Source organism: Mytilus galloprovincialis, chromosome 3 (genome assembly GCF_965363235.1).
Source record: "Mytilus galloprovincialis chromosome 3, xbMytGall1.hap1.1, whole genome shotgun sequence".
Taxonomy (NCBI): domain Eukaryota; kingdom Metazoa; phylum Mollusca; class Bivalvia; order Mytilida; family Mytilidae; genus Mytilus; species Mytilus galloprovincialis.
The window spans coordinates 61950050-61969762 of record NC_134840.1 but is presented as its reverse complement, the minus strand read 5'-3'; the positions used below and the strand labels follow the sequence as shown (position 1 = coordinate 61969762).

At 32.2% G+C, this 19713-nt stretch overlaps 1 protein-coding gene and 1 long non-coding RNA gene across 11 annotated transcripts; both read right to left on the bottom strand.

The window, feature by feature from the left end:
- Positions 1-2056: 2056 nt before the first annotated feature.
- LOC143068569 (serum paraoxonase/arylesterase 1-like) lies at positions 2057-19036 on the bottom strand. Of its 10 annotated transcripts, XM_076242743.1 has the most exons (10): positions 18917-19036; positions 15047-15117; positions 14377-14432; positions 11044-11230; positions 10180-10303; positions 6053-6253; positions 5196-5277; positions 4019-4150; positions 3356-3566; positions 2057-3018 (listed from the first exon to the last, which is right to left on the bottom strand). In XM_076242743.1, the coding sequence occupies exons 1-9, from the start codon at positions 18979-18981 to the stop codon at positions 3396-3398; spliced, it is 1089 nt and encodes a 362-aa protein (XP_076098858.1). In that variant the 5' UTR covers positions 18982-19036; the 3' UTR covers positions 2057-3018; positions 3356-3395. The 10 variants fall into 10 exon arrangements, with proteins under 10 accessions (XP_076098858.1, XP_076098852.1, XP_076098857.1 ...); XM_076242737.1 differs by having other exon boundaries at positions 2057-3566; XM_076242742.1 differs by lacking the exon at positions 14377-14432 and adding an exon at positions 14057-14112 and having other exon boundaries at positions 2057-3566.
- On the bottom strand, positions 16330-17995 carry LOC143068564 (uncharacterized). The gene is made up of 2 exons (XR_012976197.1): positions 17237-17995; positions 16330-16856 (listed from the first exon to the last, which is right to left on the bottom strand). It is a non-coding gene; the product is annotated as an uncharacterized LOC143068564 (long non-coding RNA).
- Positions 19037-19713: the final 677 nt, after the last annotated feature.

Genomic DNA, 19713 nt, shown 5'->3' with positions numbered 1-19713 from the left:
GACCTATAGTTGATAATCTCTGTGTCATTTTAGTCTATTGTGGGGTGTTGTCTCATTGGCAATCATACCACATCTTTTTTTATGCAAGCGCTAACACGGTGATTTCATCCCTTCGAACCAAGATCCATCTTCAAACATACGGACATAAAGCAGTTAAAAGGTAGAACGTATTAAAATCAAATAAGGAACAAATGAGTATCGAACATAAAGTAAAAGGATCGGTTGAGCACAAACACATATAAATAGGTCATAAAAAGATCATTTTACCTCAACAAATTTAGAACTATTACCAGATATAAGAGTATAAACAATTAAAAAGGGGGAACGATATTAAAAATCGAATAAGTAACGAATAAGGAATAGGGAATAAGTAACGAATAGGTAACGATAGGGAATAGGGAATAAGTAACGAATAGGTAACGAATAGGGAATAGGTAACGAATAGGGAATAGGGAATAGGTAACGAATAAGTAACGAATAGGGAATAGGTAACGAATAGGTAACGAATAGGGAATAGGTAACGAATAGGTAACGAATAGGTAACGAATAGGTAACGAATAGGGAATAGGTAACGAATAGGGAATAGGGAATAAGTAACCAACTTGACGTCCTTTAGGAAAGGATAGGAACCATTTCATTTGCTGCTTCTTTAAGTATAAGTGCTGGTATGATATCAGGACAAGTCCTGTAGCTTTGTGTTGTTTAAGGTTTTTTAATAGCTTGTGTACACTATTTCTGTTTACATTAATTTTCCCAATGGTAGGATATGCGCTTGGTCCTTTGTCTGGTATGCCGCTAATTTCCTCTTTAGAAGACTGATTAAAGGCAGCCTTTTGAGAGCTATCGCTATGTAAAAACCCATCATTGTTGGTAAGGGCAGAAACATCCGATGACTCTTGTTTCTTATTTTTTATGGTTGTGTAGATCGCTTAGAATTTTCTGTAAAATTGCTGCTGACAACATCTTGGATGTACTTTCTATAAGCTTTTCGTGTCTTATTTTGAGTGTTGGCTTGCAGTCTTTGTAATTTTCCCAGTCGGTAGAGTTGTTGGTACGTTTAGCTTTAGAGTGGGCTCTTTTTTTTCTCTTCTCATTGCTCTTCTTGTCTTCTTATCCATGGATGTGAGCGTCTGGTCATTGCAGGTTTTGTTTGTATGTGCTTTTCGATCAGATGTTCAAAGATTGCTTTGATTACATTCACATTGCCTCCACTACTCTGGTATTTTGATTGCCAGAATTGTTCACCAAAGGCCTTAAGGAAAATGTTTATTGCTTTCATGTTAGCCTTTTACCACAAGAAAAGTTTTCTCTGTGTTGGCTGAAATCGACTTGGTTGTATGGTAGTGTCATACAGTACTATATCATGGTCACTTTTTAGTCCTATAGGCAGAAGTGCCTTACAATGGAAGGATGACTTGTAAGTATAAGGTCGAGTGTGTTTTGGAGTCTCGTTGTAAATTTTACAATTTGTTCTAATGACATATCCACATACAATAATCTTGTATACAAGTACTGTAATGGTGCTGTAATGCATCAACATGAGGTCAGGAATTTTTGAAGATTTAGATCATAAACTCACTAACCAATTTATGTATAAAAATCTCATACCCGTCTTGTAAATAAACTGTGGAACAGACTTAATCCTGAATACTTCACCTGCTCCCAGAAACATGAAAATAAAGCAAAGGTCAAGGTTAAGGTCGTGAGAAATGTGTCAGAATTCAGATGGACATATACTTACTAAAACGAATATCATATATTTGTCTTGCATATATACTTAGGAATATATCCAATCCTAACAAAGAAAGAACTTATGAACATGAGCACAAGATACAAGGTCATAGAAATTTGAGAAAGTTCAGATGGACTTGTACTCACAACAAAAGTTCATATGAAATTTTGACAATCTTTCCTGCATAATGTTATCCTGGAAACTGAATCAGATTTTTGCAGTATGAAGGTCAGATGAGAATAACTGACTTGTATTAAAATGGAGCAACATTTTTCAGATAATTCTTAGACAATCAAAGCCTTTCATTTATCAACCCAATAACAATAAAAATGATTATGCTTTTATTTTTTTTAGATATGAATTCCTGCATAACTTTCATTATATTACATCATAATCATGTTTAAATAATGTGATTGAAGAAATATGTATTCACTAACATAACAATCATGTTTAATAATGTGATTTAGAAATATGTATTCACTAACATAACAATCATGTTTAATAATGTGATTTAGAAATATGTATTCACTAACTAAACAATCCCTGATTATTGCTTTAAAACACAAAATTACTAAATATTTAAAACAAACACATAAAGGAAAACAATTACTTGTGTCATGGCAATTTATATAATTAAAAACAATCTGTAAAAAACTTAAATCGAAATGTAGTGTACAAACTCATTAAAAACATCTAACTCTACATCCATAAAAAAAACTTTTTATGTATTACTATACAAAAAAATAAGCAACATATAAGAAAAAGAAAAGTAATAAAATAATGCCACAAGAGCAGGATACATCTATGGTAGGCAATGGTTACAATCAGCTCACCTTGTCTAGGAACAGAACTGGATAGTATCCTTTGGCTGCCAAGATAAGTTATTAAGCTAATGTCACTACAATAGAATTATGTCTTTTTCATTCCTCAATTTGTATTTCCTTTCTTTGTAAGGTTCCTTAACTATGATTAGATCAAAACAAACACCCTCTGTTATAAATTGGATATTTCATTAATTTTATATATTATATATTTTAATGTAAACTAATACAGCATATAATCAAAAACTTGTAAACTATTATTTATGTACATTGATTAAACGTAAGTATTAATTTAATTAGCACTGAAACAAGAACATGTACTCCTAGCAAACCGAGCTGCACCCACTACTTTCTTTCCATGTTCAATAAATCAGCACATCTTCATCAAAACCCTTATTTGCAAACGAAAAATGGTACCCAACCCTTGAAAATAGGTGTCTGTAAAGTGAGGGTTTATGTTCAAAGCTGAAAAACAATAGACATAAAAGTAAAATTAGTTCTAGTTGTTCATAAAATAAATGATTAACTAGCAAAAAACAAGCTTATACTTAATAAACCAGCAGTACACTTGAATCTAACTCAGTATTTAACAGACAGCTGCTGTTCTTTATAAAAGGTCAGCAAGGATTTCCAGATACTTAATTAAAAATGGGATATATCAAAGTATATTGTTTAATAAAGACGTTCTAAGCTTTTGCAAATCATGTCCTATACTTTATTCTACTAATGCTTTTGCAAATACTGAACATTTCAGTTAGAAAAGGGAATTACTTTTTAAATAATCTTGTCACACTAGACCTACTTTTTATTCATGAGTTGCATGTATAAATAAAACACCACACTCAATCAATCCAACGTACTTCACAATACATTAACTTGTGGAGCACTGTTCCTACTAACATGGCGTCATTATACAAGGAGGCCACTGATGATCCATACAATGTATGACCATCATCAGCAAAAACTTCTGTCATCTTAGTCACAGCACCATCTTTCATGTGAAGTTTAATTACCTGAATAAATTAATCATTACTTGGATTATTCAGTACAAATATATTGTGTATATAAGGCATTAAGAAAGTGATTAAACAGTGAATTCATACAATTTTTCAAATGATTGAAATATATTGACTATCCCCAAGATTAATGGTCTGTGATTTTCATTTGTAAAATAGCTTTGGTTTTTGTAATATTGGTCTTTCTTATCTAATCTCATGGTAATTAAAAGAGCTGGTTTTGTAAAGACACTTGACTTATTTTAGACTGCATGTTGTATTTAAGTATTGTGTGTTCTTTGGTTAAAATATCTGATTGATATTTAAGTTACTTCCTCTTTATTTCACATCACAGTATTTCCTGAACATTATAGGCTATTCAGACTTGTTCTGATTTTTCATGTTGTTTTGCGCAAGTGATTTCCAGGTATTAAAAGTATTTCAGTGACTTTCAACACACTTAATACTACCTGTGAAGGAGCTGGTGTTTCTGGGTTATCCGTATGTCCCATAACTTGCCATATTATTGGATGAGTACCAAATAGAACATTGCCATCTTTATCTAAAGTTGGGTTGTCAATTGCTGTTTTAACGTTAAATTCCTGAAAACAAAACATTTATAATATATTCAAGAAATAATGCATATGCAGACACATTAATTCATTCACATTCATCAGTTTTGATGTATTTCTAAACAAGAATAAATATCCAAGGGAACACCATGCCCCACTCATAGTTTAAACTGGTGTGACTGTAACAATATAACTTAAACCAAAACTTGAACATGATATTGTAGGAATAGAGGGATCCACAGACAGGTGTTTGGAATTTTAAAACTTTCATTTGGTCTGTCCCCATCAACCTAACCATGTGGTTTTAAAAGTTAAAATACCCTGTGAACACTATATATATTAAACTGAAGTTGACAAGAACAATTTCTTCAGGGCAATTGAAATCAATATTTTGCATCTATTTATTTTACTTACATTTTTTATGGATATCTATACCTACAGAAATATGACTTCTTGTGTCAAATGCCAAATATGAATAAAATCCTAGAAAATGTATTTTTTTCAAACCATGTAAAAAAATCATTCATATTTAAAATGTTGTACAACTCAAGGTGACAAACAGTGTACAATATCATTATATTCAGATAAATAAAGGCAACAGTAGTATACTGCTGTTCGAAATTCATAAATCGATTGAGAAAAGAACAAATCCGGGTTACAAACTAACGCTGAGGGAAACACATCAAATATAATTGACAGAAAAACAACATTAAAATGTAACACACACAGAAACGAACTATAATATAAAAATGGCCATTTTCCTGACTTGGTACAGGACATTTTAATAAAAAAAAAAAAAATGGTGGGTTGAACCTGGTTTTATGGCATGCTAAATCTCCCGCTTTTATGGCAATGTTAAATATAACATTAAAATGACAACATTACATGTTAGGACAACAATACAAATAAATAGGAGAACATATAGTACAGAGAAACACACAAATAATAGCTAACAGATAAGTCATTGATCATGTGAACAAACGGTCAATAATATCATTATATTCAGATAAGTCATTGATCATTTGACCAATCTGAAAGTCATTGATCATGTGACCAATCTGAAAGAATCTAGTACCTGGTATCTACTAAGTGTTCCATTCTTCTGTCTTGTAAAAGTATGAAATTTCTGAGGGATTGTTTCTCCTGTGTACAAATACCTAAAAGAAAAACAAATTTGGAAAATGTTTTCAAGTTTAATCATTTTGAATCATAAAAAAAAACCAGTTGAAAATGCATCTTTTCCGGATATATCTGTTTGACGTTGCAAAAATATCATTTTATGTTAGCAACATCATAACCTCCCCTGTAACTGTTTCTTATACTCTTTATTGATACAGTTACATCACTTGATAATTCTAATCTATTATCCAGGAGAATTATAGTCAAACCTGCTTAAGAGACCACCTGTATTGAGCAAAATCATGTGTTATTGTAATAACATTAACTTCAGGTCCCCTCTCTGCAGTGCCTTAAATATAAATCTAAGCTCACTCACAGTATTAAAAGACCACTTGTCTTATGAAACCATTTTTTTGTTCTGCCTTAAGGTGGTACCAAATACTTTGACTAAAACTAATTTGGCTTGTTGAGTTTTGACAAAGTTTTGACAAAGTTTTTAAGTTTTGACAAAGTTTTGACAAAATATTAACTTGATCCTTTAATTTAAAATATAAAAAAAAACTAAAAACTTGAACCACACACTTTATTAATTAATGTTTCCTGGATACATAGCAGTTTGACAAAGACTAGTTTTGATCAATCAGTAGCTCAATACTTCCTTAACAATAGATTGTGATCAATACATTCATCTGATTTTGACAGAGTTATCTCTCTGTAGTGGTATGTCCAACCTTTAGTGGTTTCTTCAAACAGATTTAACAGTATTTATACATGTATTATCATCAAAATTAAAAAAAAACAGGTATTTCTTACTTTTGATCATGTGATAACACCAGACCATTTAAGGTAAACAATCCTTCATCTTGTTTGTGGTATGCTTTCCCGTCATAATACATCAGATTTCCATAGGCTAATGGTATGACCGCCTCTAATACATGAAAAAGTCCACTCTTATAGTAAGCATAATTTGTGAAGTAAAAACTATTTTCACTGTCCATTGCTACATCATTCACCCTGAAATAAAATTTAAATAAAATTGAGAATGGAAATGGGGAATGTGTCAAAAAGACATCAACCCGACCAAAGAGCATGAGATAACAACTGAAGTCCACCAATGGGTCTTCAATACACCAAGAGGCATGCTTCAGCTTGCCACTAAACAACTAGAGGCTCTCAAGAGCCTGTGTCGCTCACCTTGGTCTATGTGCATATCAAACAATGGACACAGATAAATTCATGACAAATTGTGTTTTGCTGATGGTGATGTGTTTGTAGATCTTACTTTACTGAACATTCTTGTTGCTACAATTATCTCTATCTATAATGAACTTGGCCCATAATAACAGTGAAAAATATTTTAAAAAATTCTAAAAAATTCTAAAAATTTACAAAAATTTACAAAAATTTATGAATATTGTTTAAAATTGACTATAAAGGGCAATAACTCCTTAAGGGGTCATTTGAAAATTTTGGTCATGTTTGACTTAATTGTAGATCTTTCTTTTATGAACATTATTGCTGTTTACAGTTTATCTCTACTTGTAGATCTTTCTTTGCTGAACATGATTGCTGTTTACAGTTTATCTCTATCTATAATAATATTCAAGATAATAACCAAAAACTGCAAAATTTTATTTAAAATTACTAATTTGGGGGCAGAAACCCAACAAGGGGTTGTCTGGTTTGTCTGAAATTTCAGGGCAGATAGATCTTGATCTGATAAACAATTTAATCCTGTGTCTGATTTGCTCTAAATGCTTTGGTTTAAGAGATACAAGCCAAAATCTACATGTCACCCCTATGTACTATTTTTAGCCATGGCGGCCATGTTGGTTGGTTGGCAAGGTCACGCCACACATTTTTTAAACTAGATACCCCAATGCTGATTGTGGCTAAGTTTGGTTAAATTTGGCCAAGTAGTTTCAGAGAAGAAATGTTTTTTTTTAAATACTAAAATTTTTGAAAAATGTTTAAAAATTTACTATACAGGGCCATAACCAGGTGCGGATTTAGGCGGGGAGCCAGGCGGGCGTGCGCCCCCCCCCCCCCTAAAATTTGCAAAGCATGGGTTGACTTCAACATATTTAAGTACCAGAAGAGCCCATTCAATCTTTTTTAACATTCAAAGTATATAAAACAGTCAGTTTAACAGAATCAACGTCATTACTAATCAACTGACCAACGCTTTATTAAAGTTCTATAAATAATTTCAAAAGGTGTCCAACGCGGAGCTGCGTTTGATGACAAACATAATAGGTTTTCAGCAGTTAAAGTAAAAACAAATGTTACATTGTATTTGCGGTTTTTATAATCAATTTGTTTGATAATCGTAGTTCCAAAACATCCCTTACTCATTTTCACAATTTCATCATGACACGGTCAAGAAAACAGTGAGATTCTTTTATAATATCTGTAATGAAAGATAGAAATACTGTTTCAAGCGAAAGGTTAGTTTATTAATTTGTATCTCTGTGTCTATATTTATTTCTCACTTGCAACTTAAATATTTAGCCGAATTCTGTACCGTATTACTGTATGCTTGGGATCCCAAGAAAATAAATATAACTGCGTGAATGCATCTCATTCTGATTTTAGTTGTTTGTGGCGAATACAGTAAAGTCTGGTACGAACTCCGAAAATAAAAAAAAAGTAAAAAAACAGATAGTATGAAAGGACAATCAAAAATCGCTGGTAAAAGTAGAAATTTTCGTTTGAAAGATATATTGGTCAGGTGAGCAATTGTGATCTGTCTTGTCTCACTATGCGTCCGTTTGTCCGCTTGTCTATCTGTAGATTGTTTTCAGGTGTGGATTAAGGCGGTTTCAGCTTGAAACTTTAATTTCTCTCTAATTTTATCACACAATAGTTCGAGATATCTACATTTCACCCCTTTAGAAGAACATTTCAATAGTTTTACCTAAAAAAAAACTCTAAATATTTTACTTTGTGCCCCCCCTAACTTGAAATCCTGGATCAGCCTCTGATAACTCCTTAAGGGGTCAACTGACAATTTTGGTCATGTTGACTTATTTGTAGATCTTACTTTGCTGAACATTATTGCTGTTTACAGTTTATCTCCATCCATAATAATATTCAAGATAATAACCAACTAGAGGCTCTTAAGAGCCTGTGTCGCTCACCTTGGTCTATGTTCATATTAAACAAAGGACACAGATGGATTCATGACAAAATTGTGTTTTGGTGATGTGATGTGTTTGTAGATCTGACTTTACTGAACATTCTTGCTTCTTACAATTATCTCAATTTATAATGAACATGTCCCATTAGTTACAGAGGAAAGTATTTTGTTAAAATTTACAAAAATTTACAAAATTTACAAAATTATTAAAAATTTACTATAAAGGGCAATAACTCCTCAAGGGATCAACTGACCTTTTTGGTCATGATGACTTATTTGTGGATCTTACTATGCTGAACATGATTGCTGTTTACAGTTTATCTTTATCTATAATGATATTCAAGAAAACCAAAAACAGCAAAATTTCCTTAAAAATTTCCAATTCAGGGGCAGCAACCCAACAACCAGTTGTCAGATTCATCTGAAAATTTCAGGGCAGATAGATCTTGACTTGCAAAATAATTTAACCCCTGTCTGAAATGCTCTTAATGCTTTAGTTTCAGAGTTATAAGCCAAAATCTACATTTTACCCGTATGTTCTATTTTTAGCCATGGCGGCCATCTTGGTTGTTTTGCAGGGTCACTGCACACATTTTTTAAATGAGATACCTAAATGATGATTATGACTAAGTATGGTTAAATTTGGATCAGTAGTTTTAGAGAAGATTTTTGTAAAGGATTAGAAAAAGTTTAGGAAAAATTGGTAAAAAATGACTATAAAGTGCAATAACTCCTTAAGGGGTCAATTGACCATTTTAGTCATATTAACTTATTTGTAGATCTTACTTTGCTGAGCATTATTGATGTTTGAAGTTTATCTCTTTCTATAATAATATTCAAGATAAAAGCCAACAAACAGTATAATTTCCTTAAAATTGCCAATTCAGGGGCAGCAACCCATCAACCGGTTGTCAGATTGGTCTGAAAATTTCAATGCAGATAGATAACTACTTAATAAACAATTTTACCCCATATCAGATTTGCTCTAAATGCTTTGGTTTCAGAGTTATAAGCCAAAATCTACATTTTACCCCTATGTTCTATTTTTAGCCATGGTGACCATCTTGGTCGGTTGGCCTGGTCACGCCACACATTTTTAAAAAACTACATACCCCAATGATGATTATTGCCAAGTTTGGTTTAATTTGGTCCAGTAGTTTCAGAGGAAAAGATTTTTGTAAAACCTAACGATGGACGACAACTACGATGACGAACGACAGACCCAAAGTGATAAGAAAAGCTCATTTGGCCCTTTGGGCCAGGTGAGCTAAAAATGTATACTAGTCATTTTTGCTAGTTCAGTGAAAGGATATATATACCATAATCTAATGTATACATTTAAATTGAAATATAATTCACAGCAACTTGAAGTTTGGATATTTTAATGTAGCAGAAGGGCATCACCAATTAATTCGAAATCATGACTTCATTTCTATAAAGTTTTGAAGTAAATAGGTATATTTGCATGAAAAGTTGCATTTATTCAGCACTTACAGGAAAATTGGTTTCCTTTTTTATTGTGGTGAATAAAAGCAAATTTAACACTTATTAACGCAATCTTTGAAGGGATGGAGGGAAGGATTTTCTATTAATATTTTGATAACGCCAACAAATTTTTTTACCAGTCCATCAGGCATACTGATGACAAAGTTTTGATTGCCTGAGGTTCGTAGGGCTAGTGGATTTTTAACCCCTCAGACACATGTCACTGTAAATAATGCCCTTATCCCTAATAATAATGATTGTAACTGAATTTAATACTTGAACTATTTTTATCTTAAAAGTGGTAAAAAATACTTACATATGTATAGTTGGGTCTCTGTAAGTGTGTAAATGCTTCAGTTGTTTATCTTTAGCTATAAACAGGAACTTTTCTATAGTATCTACTGCTGATCCATGATTTACCACCATAACTGTTACTTTATCTTAAAATACATAAATGATATAAATATTTTGAGGTAAACCTTGCTAACCGCTAACATATTTAACCCCGCCACATTCTGTATGTATGTGCCTGTCCTAAGTCAGGAACCTGTAATTCAGTGGTTGTCGTTTGTTTATGTGTTAACATATTTGTTTTTCATTCATTTTTTTGTACATAAATTAGGTAGTTTAATATAGTATTCTCATTTGAATTGTTTTGCATTGTCATTTCAGGGCCTTTTATAGCTGACTATGCAGTATGAGCTTTACTCATTGTTGATGACCGTACGGTGACCTATAGTTGTTAATTTCTGAGAAATTTTGCTAAAATCACTTTTTATTTTTAACTACCCAAATTAATATCACATTATATGCATTTATACCACATGATAAAGCACATCTATTACTATTAATACCAGAAACAACTGACCTTGAAACGATGAACATGGACCCATTTGAATTTGACAATTAAAGCCCTATTTCTTAGCAAAAACAAGTTTTCAGCCCTTAATGTAGACACCGTCAGTTTCTGTGACAATTCTTAAGCCATTTACAATTTGGTAAAATGTCAGACTTTTATGACTTTATAATGCACATTTATAAGTTTTCTTCTGACATGTTACTTAAACATGTTAAATAAGTGCAGTGCCAGAAGTAATTAATTGAGAAGTATAGCAGTTAAATCAGACTCTACCACTAGATTAAACGACAAATCTACGACTTAGATGTTTACAAAGTTTACCTTTGTCTTTCCACAAACTTATGCCATGAGGACCAAAATCAGAGTGATTAAACTGGTCTCCTACAATTTTTAGTTCTTCTATGCCTTTATCTGGTTGATTAAAATCAAACAAATATATTCTTCCTTTTCCATTGTGCTTCTTACGGTGTTCAGAAACTGTAGAAGAAGCTCCTGGCATAACAAGGCCCTGAAAAACAGAGGTATTATTAATGAAGAGCGAGTATTTCATACCTAAATAGCAATTTCTTAATGAAATAAATATATTCCAACATCAAAAAGACACCAACTTATACCTTCTCCTTTAGTTTTCTCAAATTTTAAACTTAATCAATTTTGATTTTGCCTTTTTACACTGAGTCCAATTTAAAAAATTCTATGTCAAACATGTACCTGGTATTTTTACTTTTTTACTTTGTACTACATGTACTAATGAACTCAAAATCGTTCACTCTTTTTTGTCACTTTTTTTAATTCTGGAATTTGCACAGAATGCAGAAATCTACTTCATTTTTCCATGAGTGAGTCTCTTTGTCATGAGACTCTGAGAAGTCTAGTAAAATATATATAGGAACTCAAGAAAAAATACCAATTTAATTTTTAATAATTTTCTGTCTTTGATATGGATAAACGTTACCTGATATCGCGTTTCTTTGTTTACATTGAACATGACATCATTACTTAAAGTCACAAGTACAATCCCTAACAACAGAGCTAAAAATCGGAAACGTTACAGTATTTCCGTTTCTTTTATAAAACAGATTTTGAAGTTAAGAAAAAATAATTCATACAGCATTCGTCCCCTTTCAGAGGTAATGCCTGCCTCATATTAAGTGTTAAACCATTAGGTAATGTCTCCATGTCCTCATATCCAATTCCTGTAATCAATCAATGTGAAACAAGAGCAATAACTCATATACCGTTAGGTAATATCTCCATGTCCTCATATCCAATTCCTGTATCGATCTATGTTAACCAAGGGCAATAACTTAGGACAATACTATACTTACTGATGTAATAAGTGTTATACCATTAGGTAATGTCTCCATGTCTTATTTCATATAATAACCAAGGGCAATAACTCAGAGCAATACTATACATACTGATGTTATAAGTGTTAAACCATTAGGTAATGTCTCCATGTCCTCATATCCAATTCCTGTAATCAATCAATGTGAAACAAGGGCAATAACTCATATACCATTAGGTTATATCTCCATGTCCTCATATCCAATTCCTGTATCGATCTATGTTAACCAAGGGCAATAACTAAGGACAATACTATACTTACTGATGTAATAAGTGTTATCACATATTTGTTACGAATACGTTGGGTTTTGCATATGCAATAACCTCAAAATTGCCCAGGGCAAAAAAGACGATATTGATATTGTGCCCTGATTCCAAATGACGTCACGTCATTGCGTCCTTAACGACACTTTTGTGATACAAAATTTAAAATTTTACCTGTTATGTTTTATTAAATTGTAATAATTGAACTTTGTGTCTCTATTCTGCAGAACTTAGATATGTGATAAATAGATTATAACAAGTCTTTTCCATATTGGTCCTGGTATCATCCCTCGACCCATATCGGACCTCGGCTAAAGCCTCGAGGCCGATATGGGAGTCTCGGGATGATACCAGGGCCAATATGGAAAAGGCCATGTTATAATCTATACTTATACCATTAGGTAATGTCTCCATGTCTTATTTCATATAATAACCAAGTGCAATAACTCAGAGCAATACTATACATACTGATGTTATAAGTGTTATACCATTAGGTAATGTCTCCATGTCTTATTTCATATAATAACCAAGGGCAATAACTCAGAGCAATACTATACCTACTGATGTAATTAAGAGATAACTGTATTGTATTTGAAGCTTTAAGGACGTCCATCGGTAGTTTTACTGTCGCAAATTTAGTTTACCTGGCGACGCGGAGCGGAGACAGGTAAAAGGGTATTTGCGACAGTAAAACTACCGATGGACGTCAGCAAAGCTTCAAATACAATACAGTTATCTCTATTCTAATGCAAAACAGGTTTATAATTAAATTTCAATCATTATTTCAGTGTAAAATGTTCATTAAAGAAAATTCCGCGAAAAGATGTTATGTTCTTTGGTCCCTACACTAGGTGACGTCATAGGTATGCTTCCGGCGTCAAACATAAACACCGGCCGTTTTCTGGCTTCTGTGCCGCTTCAGAATGTAATAAAATTTGATAAAAAGAAGATTTTTAGACGCAACAAGTGAGTTTTTTGTTTATTATTGTAGAAATAACATGTTAATACATTCCGAAATTCAAAATGTCGGCTTCCTTAGTTACAGACAAGGAGATAGAGAATTTTACGCTTGCTGTTATCCAATCAGAACAATTGTTACAAAATAATTGTATTAGAATAAGTGTTATACCATTAGGTAATGTCTCCATGTCTTATTTCATATAATAACCAAGGGCAATAACTCAGGGCAATACTATACCTACTGATGTAATAAGTGTTATACCATTAGGTAATGTCTCCATGTCTTATTTCATATAATAACCAAGGGCAATAACTCAGAGCAATACTATACATACTGATGTTATAAGTGTTATACCATTAGGTAATGTTTCCATGTCCTCATACCCAATTCCTGTAATCAATGTGAAACAAGGGCAATAACTCAGGGCAATACTATACCTACTGATGTAATAATTGTTATACCATTAGGTAATGTCTCCATGTCCTCATACCCAATTCCTGTAATCAATGTGAAACAAGGGCAATAACTCAGAGCAATACTATACCTACTGATGTAATAATTGTTATACCATTAGGTAATGTCTCCATGTCCTCATACCCAATTCCTGTAATCAATGTGAAACAAGGGCAATAACTCAGAGCAATACTATACCTACTGATGTTATAATTGTTATACCATTAGGTAATGTCTCCATGTCCTCATACCCAATTCCTGTAATCAATGTGAAACAAGGGCAATAACTCAGGGCAATACTATACCTACTGATGTAATAATTGTTATACCATTAGGTAATGTCTCCATGTCCTCATATCCAATACCTGTAACCATTTAAACCAAGGGCAATAACTCAGAGCAATACTATACTTACTGATGTTATAAGAGTTAAACCGTTAGGTAATGTCTCCATGTCCTCATATCCAATTCCTGTAATCAATGTGAAACAAGGGCAATAACTCAGGGCAATACTATACTTACTGATGTAATAAGTGTTATACCATTAGGTAATGTCCCCATGTCCTCATATCCAATACCTGTAATCCATTTAAACCAAGGGCAATAACTCAGAGCAATTCTATACTTACTGATGTAATAAGTGTTATACCATTAGGTAATGTCTCCATGTCCTCATATCCAATTCCTGTAATCAAATGTAATAAGTAAAAATATATTAAAGGTGATTTTTTAAATAGGGCAAAATATCCAATTTCAGAGACCAGAATAATAGGAAAGAAGTGTATAACATGTATAATGATTTTGATTGTATATTCAGGATAACTGTATTATAAATAATTTTTTGAAGACATAAATTTACTTTAATCTGTAACTAAAAGTGTTTTAGTTCTTTGCTCAAGTTCCAGACAAGATCAATCATAAAAGTATAGCTCAAGCAGGGGGTAAGTTAACATATTTTGATAAGTTAATATAAAAATGTTATGCTGGAGTTGATCCAGAACCTCATTTTTGTTCATTTACTTTTTTTACACACCTACCTAAAACCCTTTAAACTAAATTAGTACACAATAATGTATTTGACAGAAGTTTATTAAAGATTTAATGAATGAAGGTCCTCAATCATTAAAAGTTGCACCAAAGTTTTTAAACAAAATCAAGGATCCGTATGAAGATTTCCATTTACCAAAATACTCAGGTACTTGCATGTTGGCCTCCTTTTTGCTGAAGCAAATTTTTGAAAATAGAACAATGATTTTGCATATCAATTTGATAAATAGATCAATTCGATAAGTACATTACCTTCTCCAGGAACAATTCTGCAGGGTCCTGGTGTATGGTTATACACATGCTTAAAAAGCTCAAGCTTAAGTCTGAAAAAAAAAATATTTATGAGGATGTTTTTTTAAGTATAATAAATTATGTGCATCATGTGCATATTTTGATTCTGTTCATGTACCTTATCTATTGTTTAAAAACTACATCTAATGAACTCCAAGGCCATAGCATCCATTGAGGCAAGTGAGGCAAATGCCTCACTAAAAAAATGACCAAGTATGGTATTGATGTTTAAAAAAAAATCATTTATATATCCAAATTATGAGCGATGACCAAAACTAATCCTTAAAGACGACGGGTGCGTTATTTGATTGCAATCATTGTATATAGCCTGGTAAATTAATTGATTGCTTATCCGACTACTAAGGCACGTAAATACTCAAAAGAATGGGGAAAGCGATACAGTTGGCCGAGATGGAGAGACGTTTTCCACATGACCAACGTCAGATGATGTTAGGCCAAAACTTGGTTCCATCAAAATTGGCAAATCTAAATGATACCATACAAGACGAATTGCTTTAAGTTTATTCCTCGGATCTGCCAGATGTAAATACATGGGAACAAGAAGTGACAAGGTGGAAGGTTAAATTTTCTGACATCCCTAAGGCCAAATTACCAGGTTCACTCAAATCTTCTTTGAAACAAGCACATCAAGACTTTTATCCAAATATCAGACGGATATTTGTGCTACTGTTGACAATGCCTGTCACCAGCGTTTGTTGTAAGATCCTTTTCAGGACTTCGTAGACTGAAGAAGTAACCACGAGTCTTGTCTTTATTTTATTGATCTTTTTTCTCTGACAGTTTTTCTATTTGCCATAATTGCCGATAATATCTACATATGAAATAAAAATGCACATAACCGCGCATTTGTAAACAGTACCTCATATATAATTTACCAGATAAAGAGGTTCCAATTTATTCATTTTACACATAAGTAAAAATACCCCCCACTCCCTTTTCAAGAAAAAAATGTTTTATCACTTTTATGGCACATGAAACCCATATGATCGATATCACTAATAATGGCCCAGGGAACGCCCAGATAGCAGAATTTTGCACCATTTACCAGACATGGGGTCAATTACATTTGAAAGTAATTAATTACATTCAATTACAATTACAAAATCTTCAATTAAATTACACATTACATTTGACTTTTTTTACCAATGTAATTAATTACATTCCAATTACTTGGCAAATGTAATTAATTACTTCAATTACATTTGAAAGGAAATTTAAGATAAAACATTGAAAACATGCATTTATTCTATGATATGTACATAAGTATTATACATTGCTCTATAGTTATAACAATTAGACAGTGTTCAACTAGTATATACATTTTTGTATTGTGTCATATAACTTATTTAAGCATTTTCCCATTACATTTGACCATCATCAGCTTTTCAAATGTTCCATCAGCCAGTCTGCACCTTTCCGGCCTAAATGTTTTTCCAGCAGTGCTAAATAAGCGTTCAACTGGTGCAGATGTGGCTGGAATAGCTAAATATTGCACTGCTAACTTAGCTAGACGTGGTAAACGTTGACAGTTACTATGCCAATACAAAAGAGGGTCTTTTTTAAATTCTTCACTTTCGACAATAGAGAGTGGTAAAAGATCCCCAGCTATGAACATTATAAGAGCATTTGTCATTTCTAACTGTTTTGGATCAGACGGTGAATATTTTACACTTTTTTTTATGCATTGTGTCAATGTTGGTTGAATTTCTTTATTCTCAGAATGCAGAATGTACAAATCTCTGTGTTTTCTCTGAAAATTACAAAAGGCCTTATTTAATATCTTGAAAATATTAAATTGTTTTAATTTACCTATTGAAATTTTACATTTATTTAAATTTATTTGATTGTAAATGATACAAAAAAAGAGCACTATTTTTTATTTTTTGAAATGATTTTCATTTTTATCCCAGCTTATTCAAATTATTTATCTTAAATAAGTGATTTAGAAATCTGACTTCTTAAAACAAAAATAAACTTTAGTTTTAATCACAACTAATTAATTTAATAAACAAAATATTTTCCAAATTTAAATGTAAGCTATTAGAGGATATAAGATAAATGAAATCTGATTAGAAATGAAAAAGAAGCATTATGAATTTATTAATTTTTAAAATTCTTATATAGTATTACCTTCATATGTGTAACAAAGTTGGATGTAACTTTATAACTTCCACTAATGAGGGTGCCACAATGCATACATTTTCCTTTGAAAGTATTTCCATTTTGGAAGTCATCAGGAACAGTAAAATGTTCCAGTACACTCTTGGAGCTCATTTTTAAATCTGATAAAATGTTTTCTTTCAACATTCATATATATAGTGAACAAATTTTGCAAGTGAGATTTTGTCATATGCATTATCCCTTCAAGAATTTAAACATGTACCTATAGGCCCTAGGGGTATATTTATCTCTCTCTAATTAGCCTTATATCTGTTTAACATAACTGTTATAAAAACAATCATTATATAGTTTGTAATAAAACAAATAGCCAGAGGTTATATTTATTGGTTATTTAAGTCCTTGAATAAAGTTAATTATGTTAAATCAATGTCTTAAAATATCTATCTAAATCTACTAATTAAGGTCAAGACAGTGACTTCCTAGTGGTTTCTTTTAAAATTATGGCATGTGTCTACATTTTTTTTATCATTCAATACAAAATGAAGAATCTACCATGGTTGTGTTAATACAGAAAGTATACTGTGAAGGCTTTTCTTTGTCAGCTTACAACATTTGTTAAGATTATTGCTTTTAATAATTTTTTGAGAAAACACAAGATTTAATCTTTTGATCCAAAATTTCAAATGTAATTGACTTGTAATTGAAAAGTAATTGTCAATTACAGGCAATTTTGGCTATGTAATTAATTACATTCAATTACATGTAATTGAAAAATGCTCAATTACACATTACATTCAATTACATGATAAATTGTAATTAATTACAGTCAATTACAATTACATATTTCAATTACCCCATGTCTGCCATTTACCCAGCGCTTCTGTGGACCTTGACTGCGGCCCCCAGACCCCCTGCCAAATTTTTTCGCCTCGCTCCAATCAGCGAAAGGATCTTGCCTCACTATTTAAAAGACCCTAGCTACGGCCTTGATCTCAAATGCTATTATGATTACACTGTTTCGTTGAGATATAAATGTCAAATTCATTTTTTAAATCCCTCCACACCATCTCTGGAGAATTTACACTTACTAAACTACTTGTTTTTTTGTTGTTTTTATAAATAAGAAGGTTGACTATCCATTGATAATTGAATGCTTCTTTTCATGATTTAATAATAGTGTTGTCTAAGGCAGCAACCATTTGATTTTCTGGGGGGCTATGGTTTTTTTTGGAAAAAATAGTTTGTTTCCAGTTTTTGGAGAAAAAAATAATTTGTTTTTGATTCTGAGAAAAGAAAATTGTTTGTTTCACCCTCAGCTGCCACTATATATGTAATGCTAAAATTGAAAGAAAAAAATTGTTTTCGACTTGTCGTGAAAAAAATAGATTGTTTTTCGACGCAGGCGAAAAAAAAAAGTTTGTACAGAAAAAAAAGCATAGCCCCCCCCCCCCCAGAAAATCAAATGGTTGCTGTCTAAATTGCATTTACTGAAACAACACTGTAATCTTATTAAACGATATTAAAGATATCGTATAGACACACATCAACATTTTTGTACATTTTTATACAAATATGTGAAAAGGGAGACAACAAACACAGTGTTAACAGTAGGTATACAGCAATCTGATAAACATTGTGGTCAGATCTGACCATTACCTAAGCAGAGTTTGTACGCATTTAAATTCTTACAGAAATTTTACAATAAACTGAATTATCAGTAACCCAATAACAGCCGTAATTGCTTTCTTGATCATTGTTGCGGCCAGCAAAGAAATTCAGTCATGGGACATTAGGTCATGGTAGATAAGAAGTAAATGGCGGGAAATAAAACCTGATATATATATATATATATGCTGTAAATAGGCACACATGTATTAGCTTTATAAAAAGCATGTTGACAAGAACATATCAAATATATATATGGAACGAAGTGCACAGCTAGAAACAATAGTGAAGTCCAGTTATAAAAAAGTTACAAATTTTCAGCAAATAATTTAAAACTAAAACTGTTGTAATTATTAAAACGTAAAAATTTGGTTGCTTTTATAGGGAATCACTAAAGTGTGACCGGAGCGGGCCCCCTCTTAGGCAGTCAGTGGGCCCCCATGCACTTATGAAAATTTCTGGATCCGCCACTGACATTTGACTTGAATGAAAACAACTCACAAGAAAGTAATAAAAAACAGTGGCGGAATCCAGAGGGGTCGTAGAGGTCGTACGCCCCCCTTTTTTGCTCGGACTTTTTTTTTGTAAAATGATTAATGAGACTAGACTTCGATCGTGAACTTTACCATTTCCCGTGTACTCTAGTATTTAATTTTCATGCACCAGTTCTTTACTTATAAAGATATTTTTTCTCTGGAATTCACTGATTATCAAAGTCATGTCATTCGCTATGGTGGAGTTGACCAGTGCGTCGAAAAAATGTATTATTCTAGCAACTCTGACTGAAACAAGTGAACATAAAGACACATTAGACAGATATA

Excerpts from the sequence above, each read along its gene's own strand:
- LOC143068569 (XM_076242737.1), bottom strand. The coding sequence starts at position 18,981 with ATGATCAAGAAAGCAATTACGGCTGTTATTGGGTTACTGATAATTCAG. Across the intron at positions 15,118-18,916 it reads CAGTTTATTGTAAAATTTCT|ACTTAAGCTTGAGCTTTTTA; the intron begins GTAAGAATTTAA and ends TTTTTTTTTCAG. Across the intron at positions 4,151-5,195 it reads GAACACTTAGTAGATACCAG|GAATTTAACGTTAAAACAGC; the intron begins GTACTAGATTCT and ends TTTTGTTTTCAG.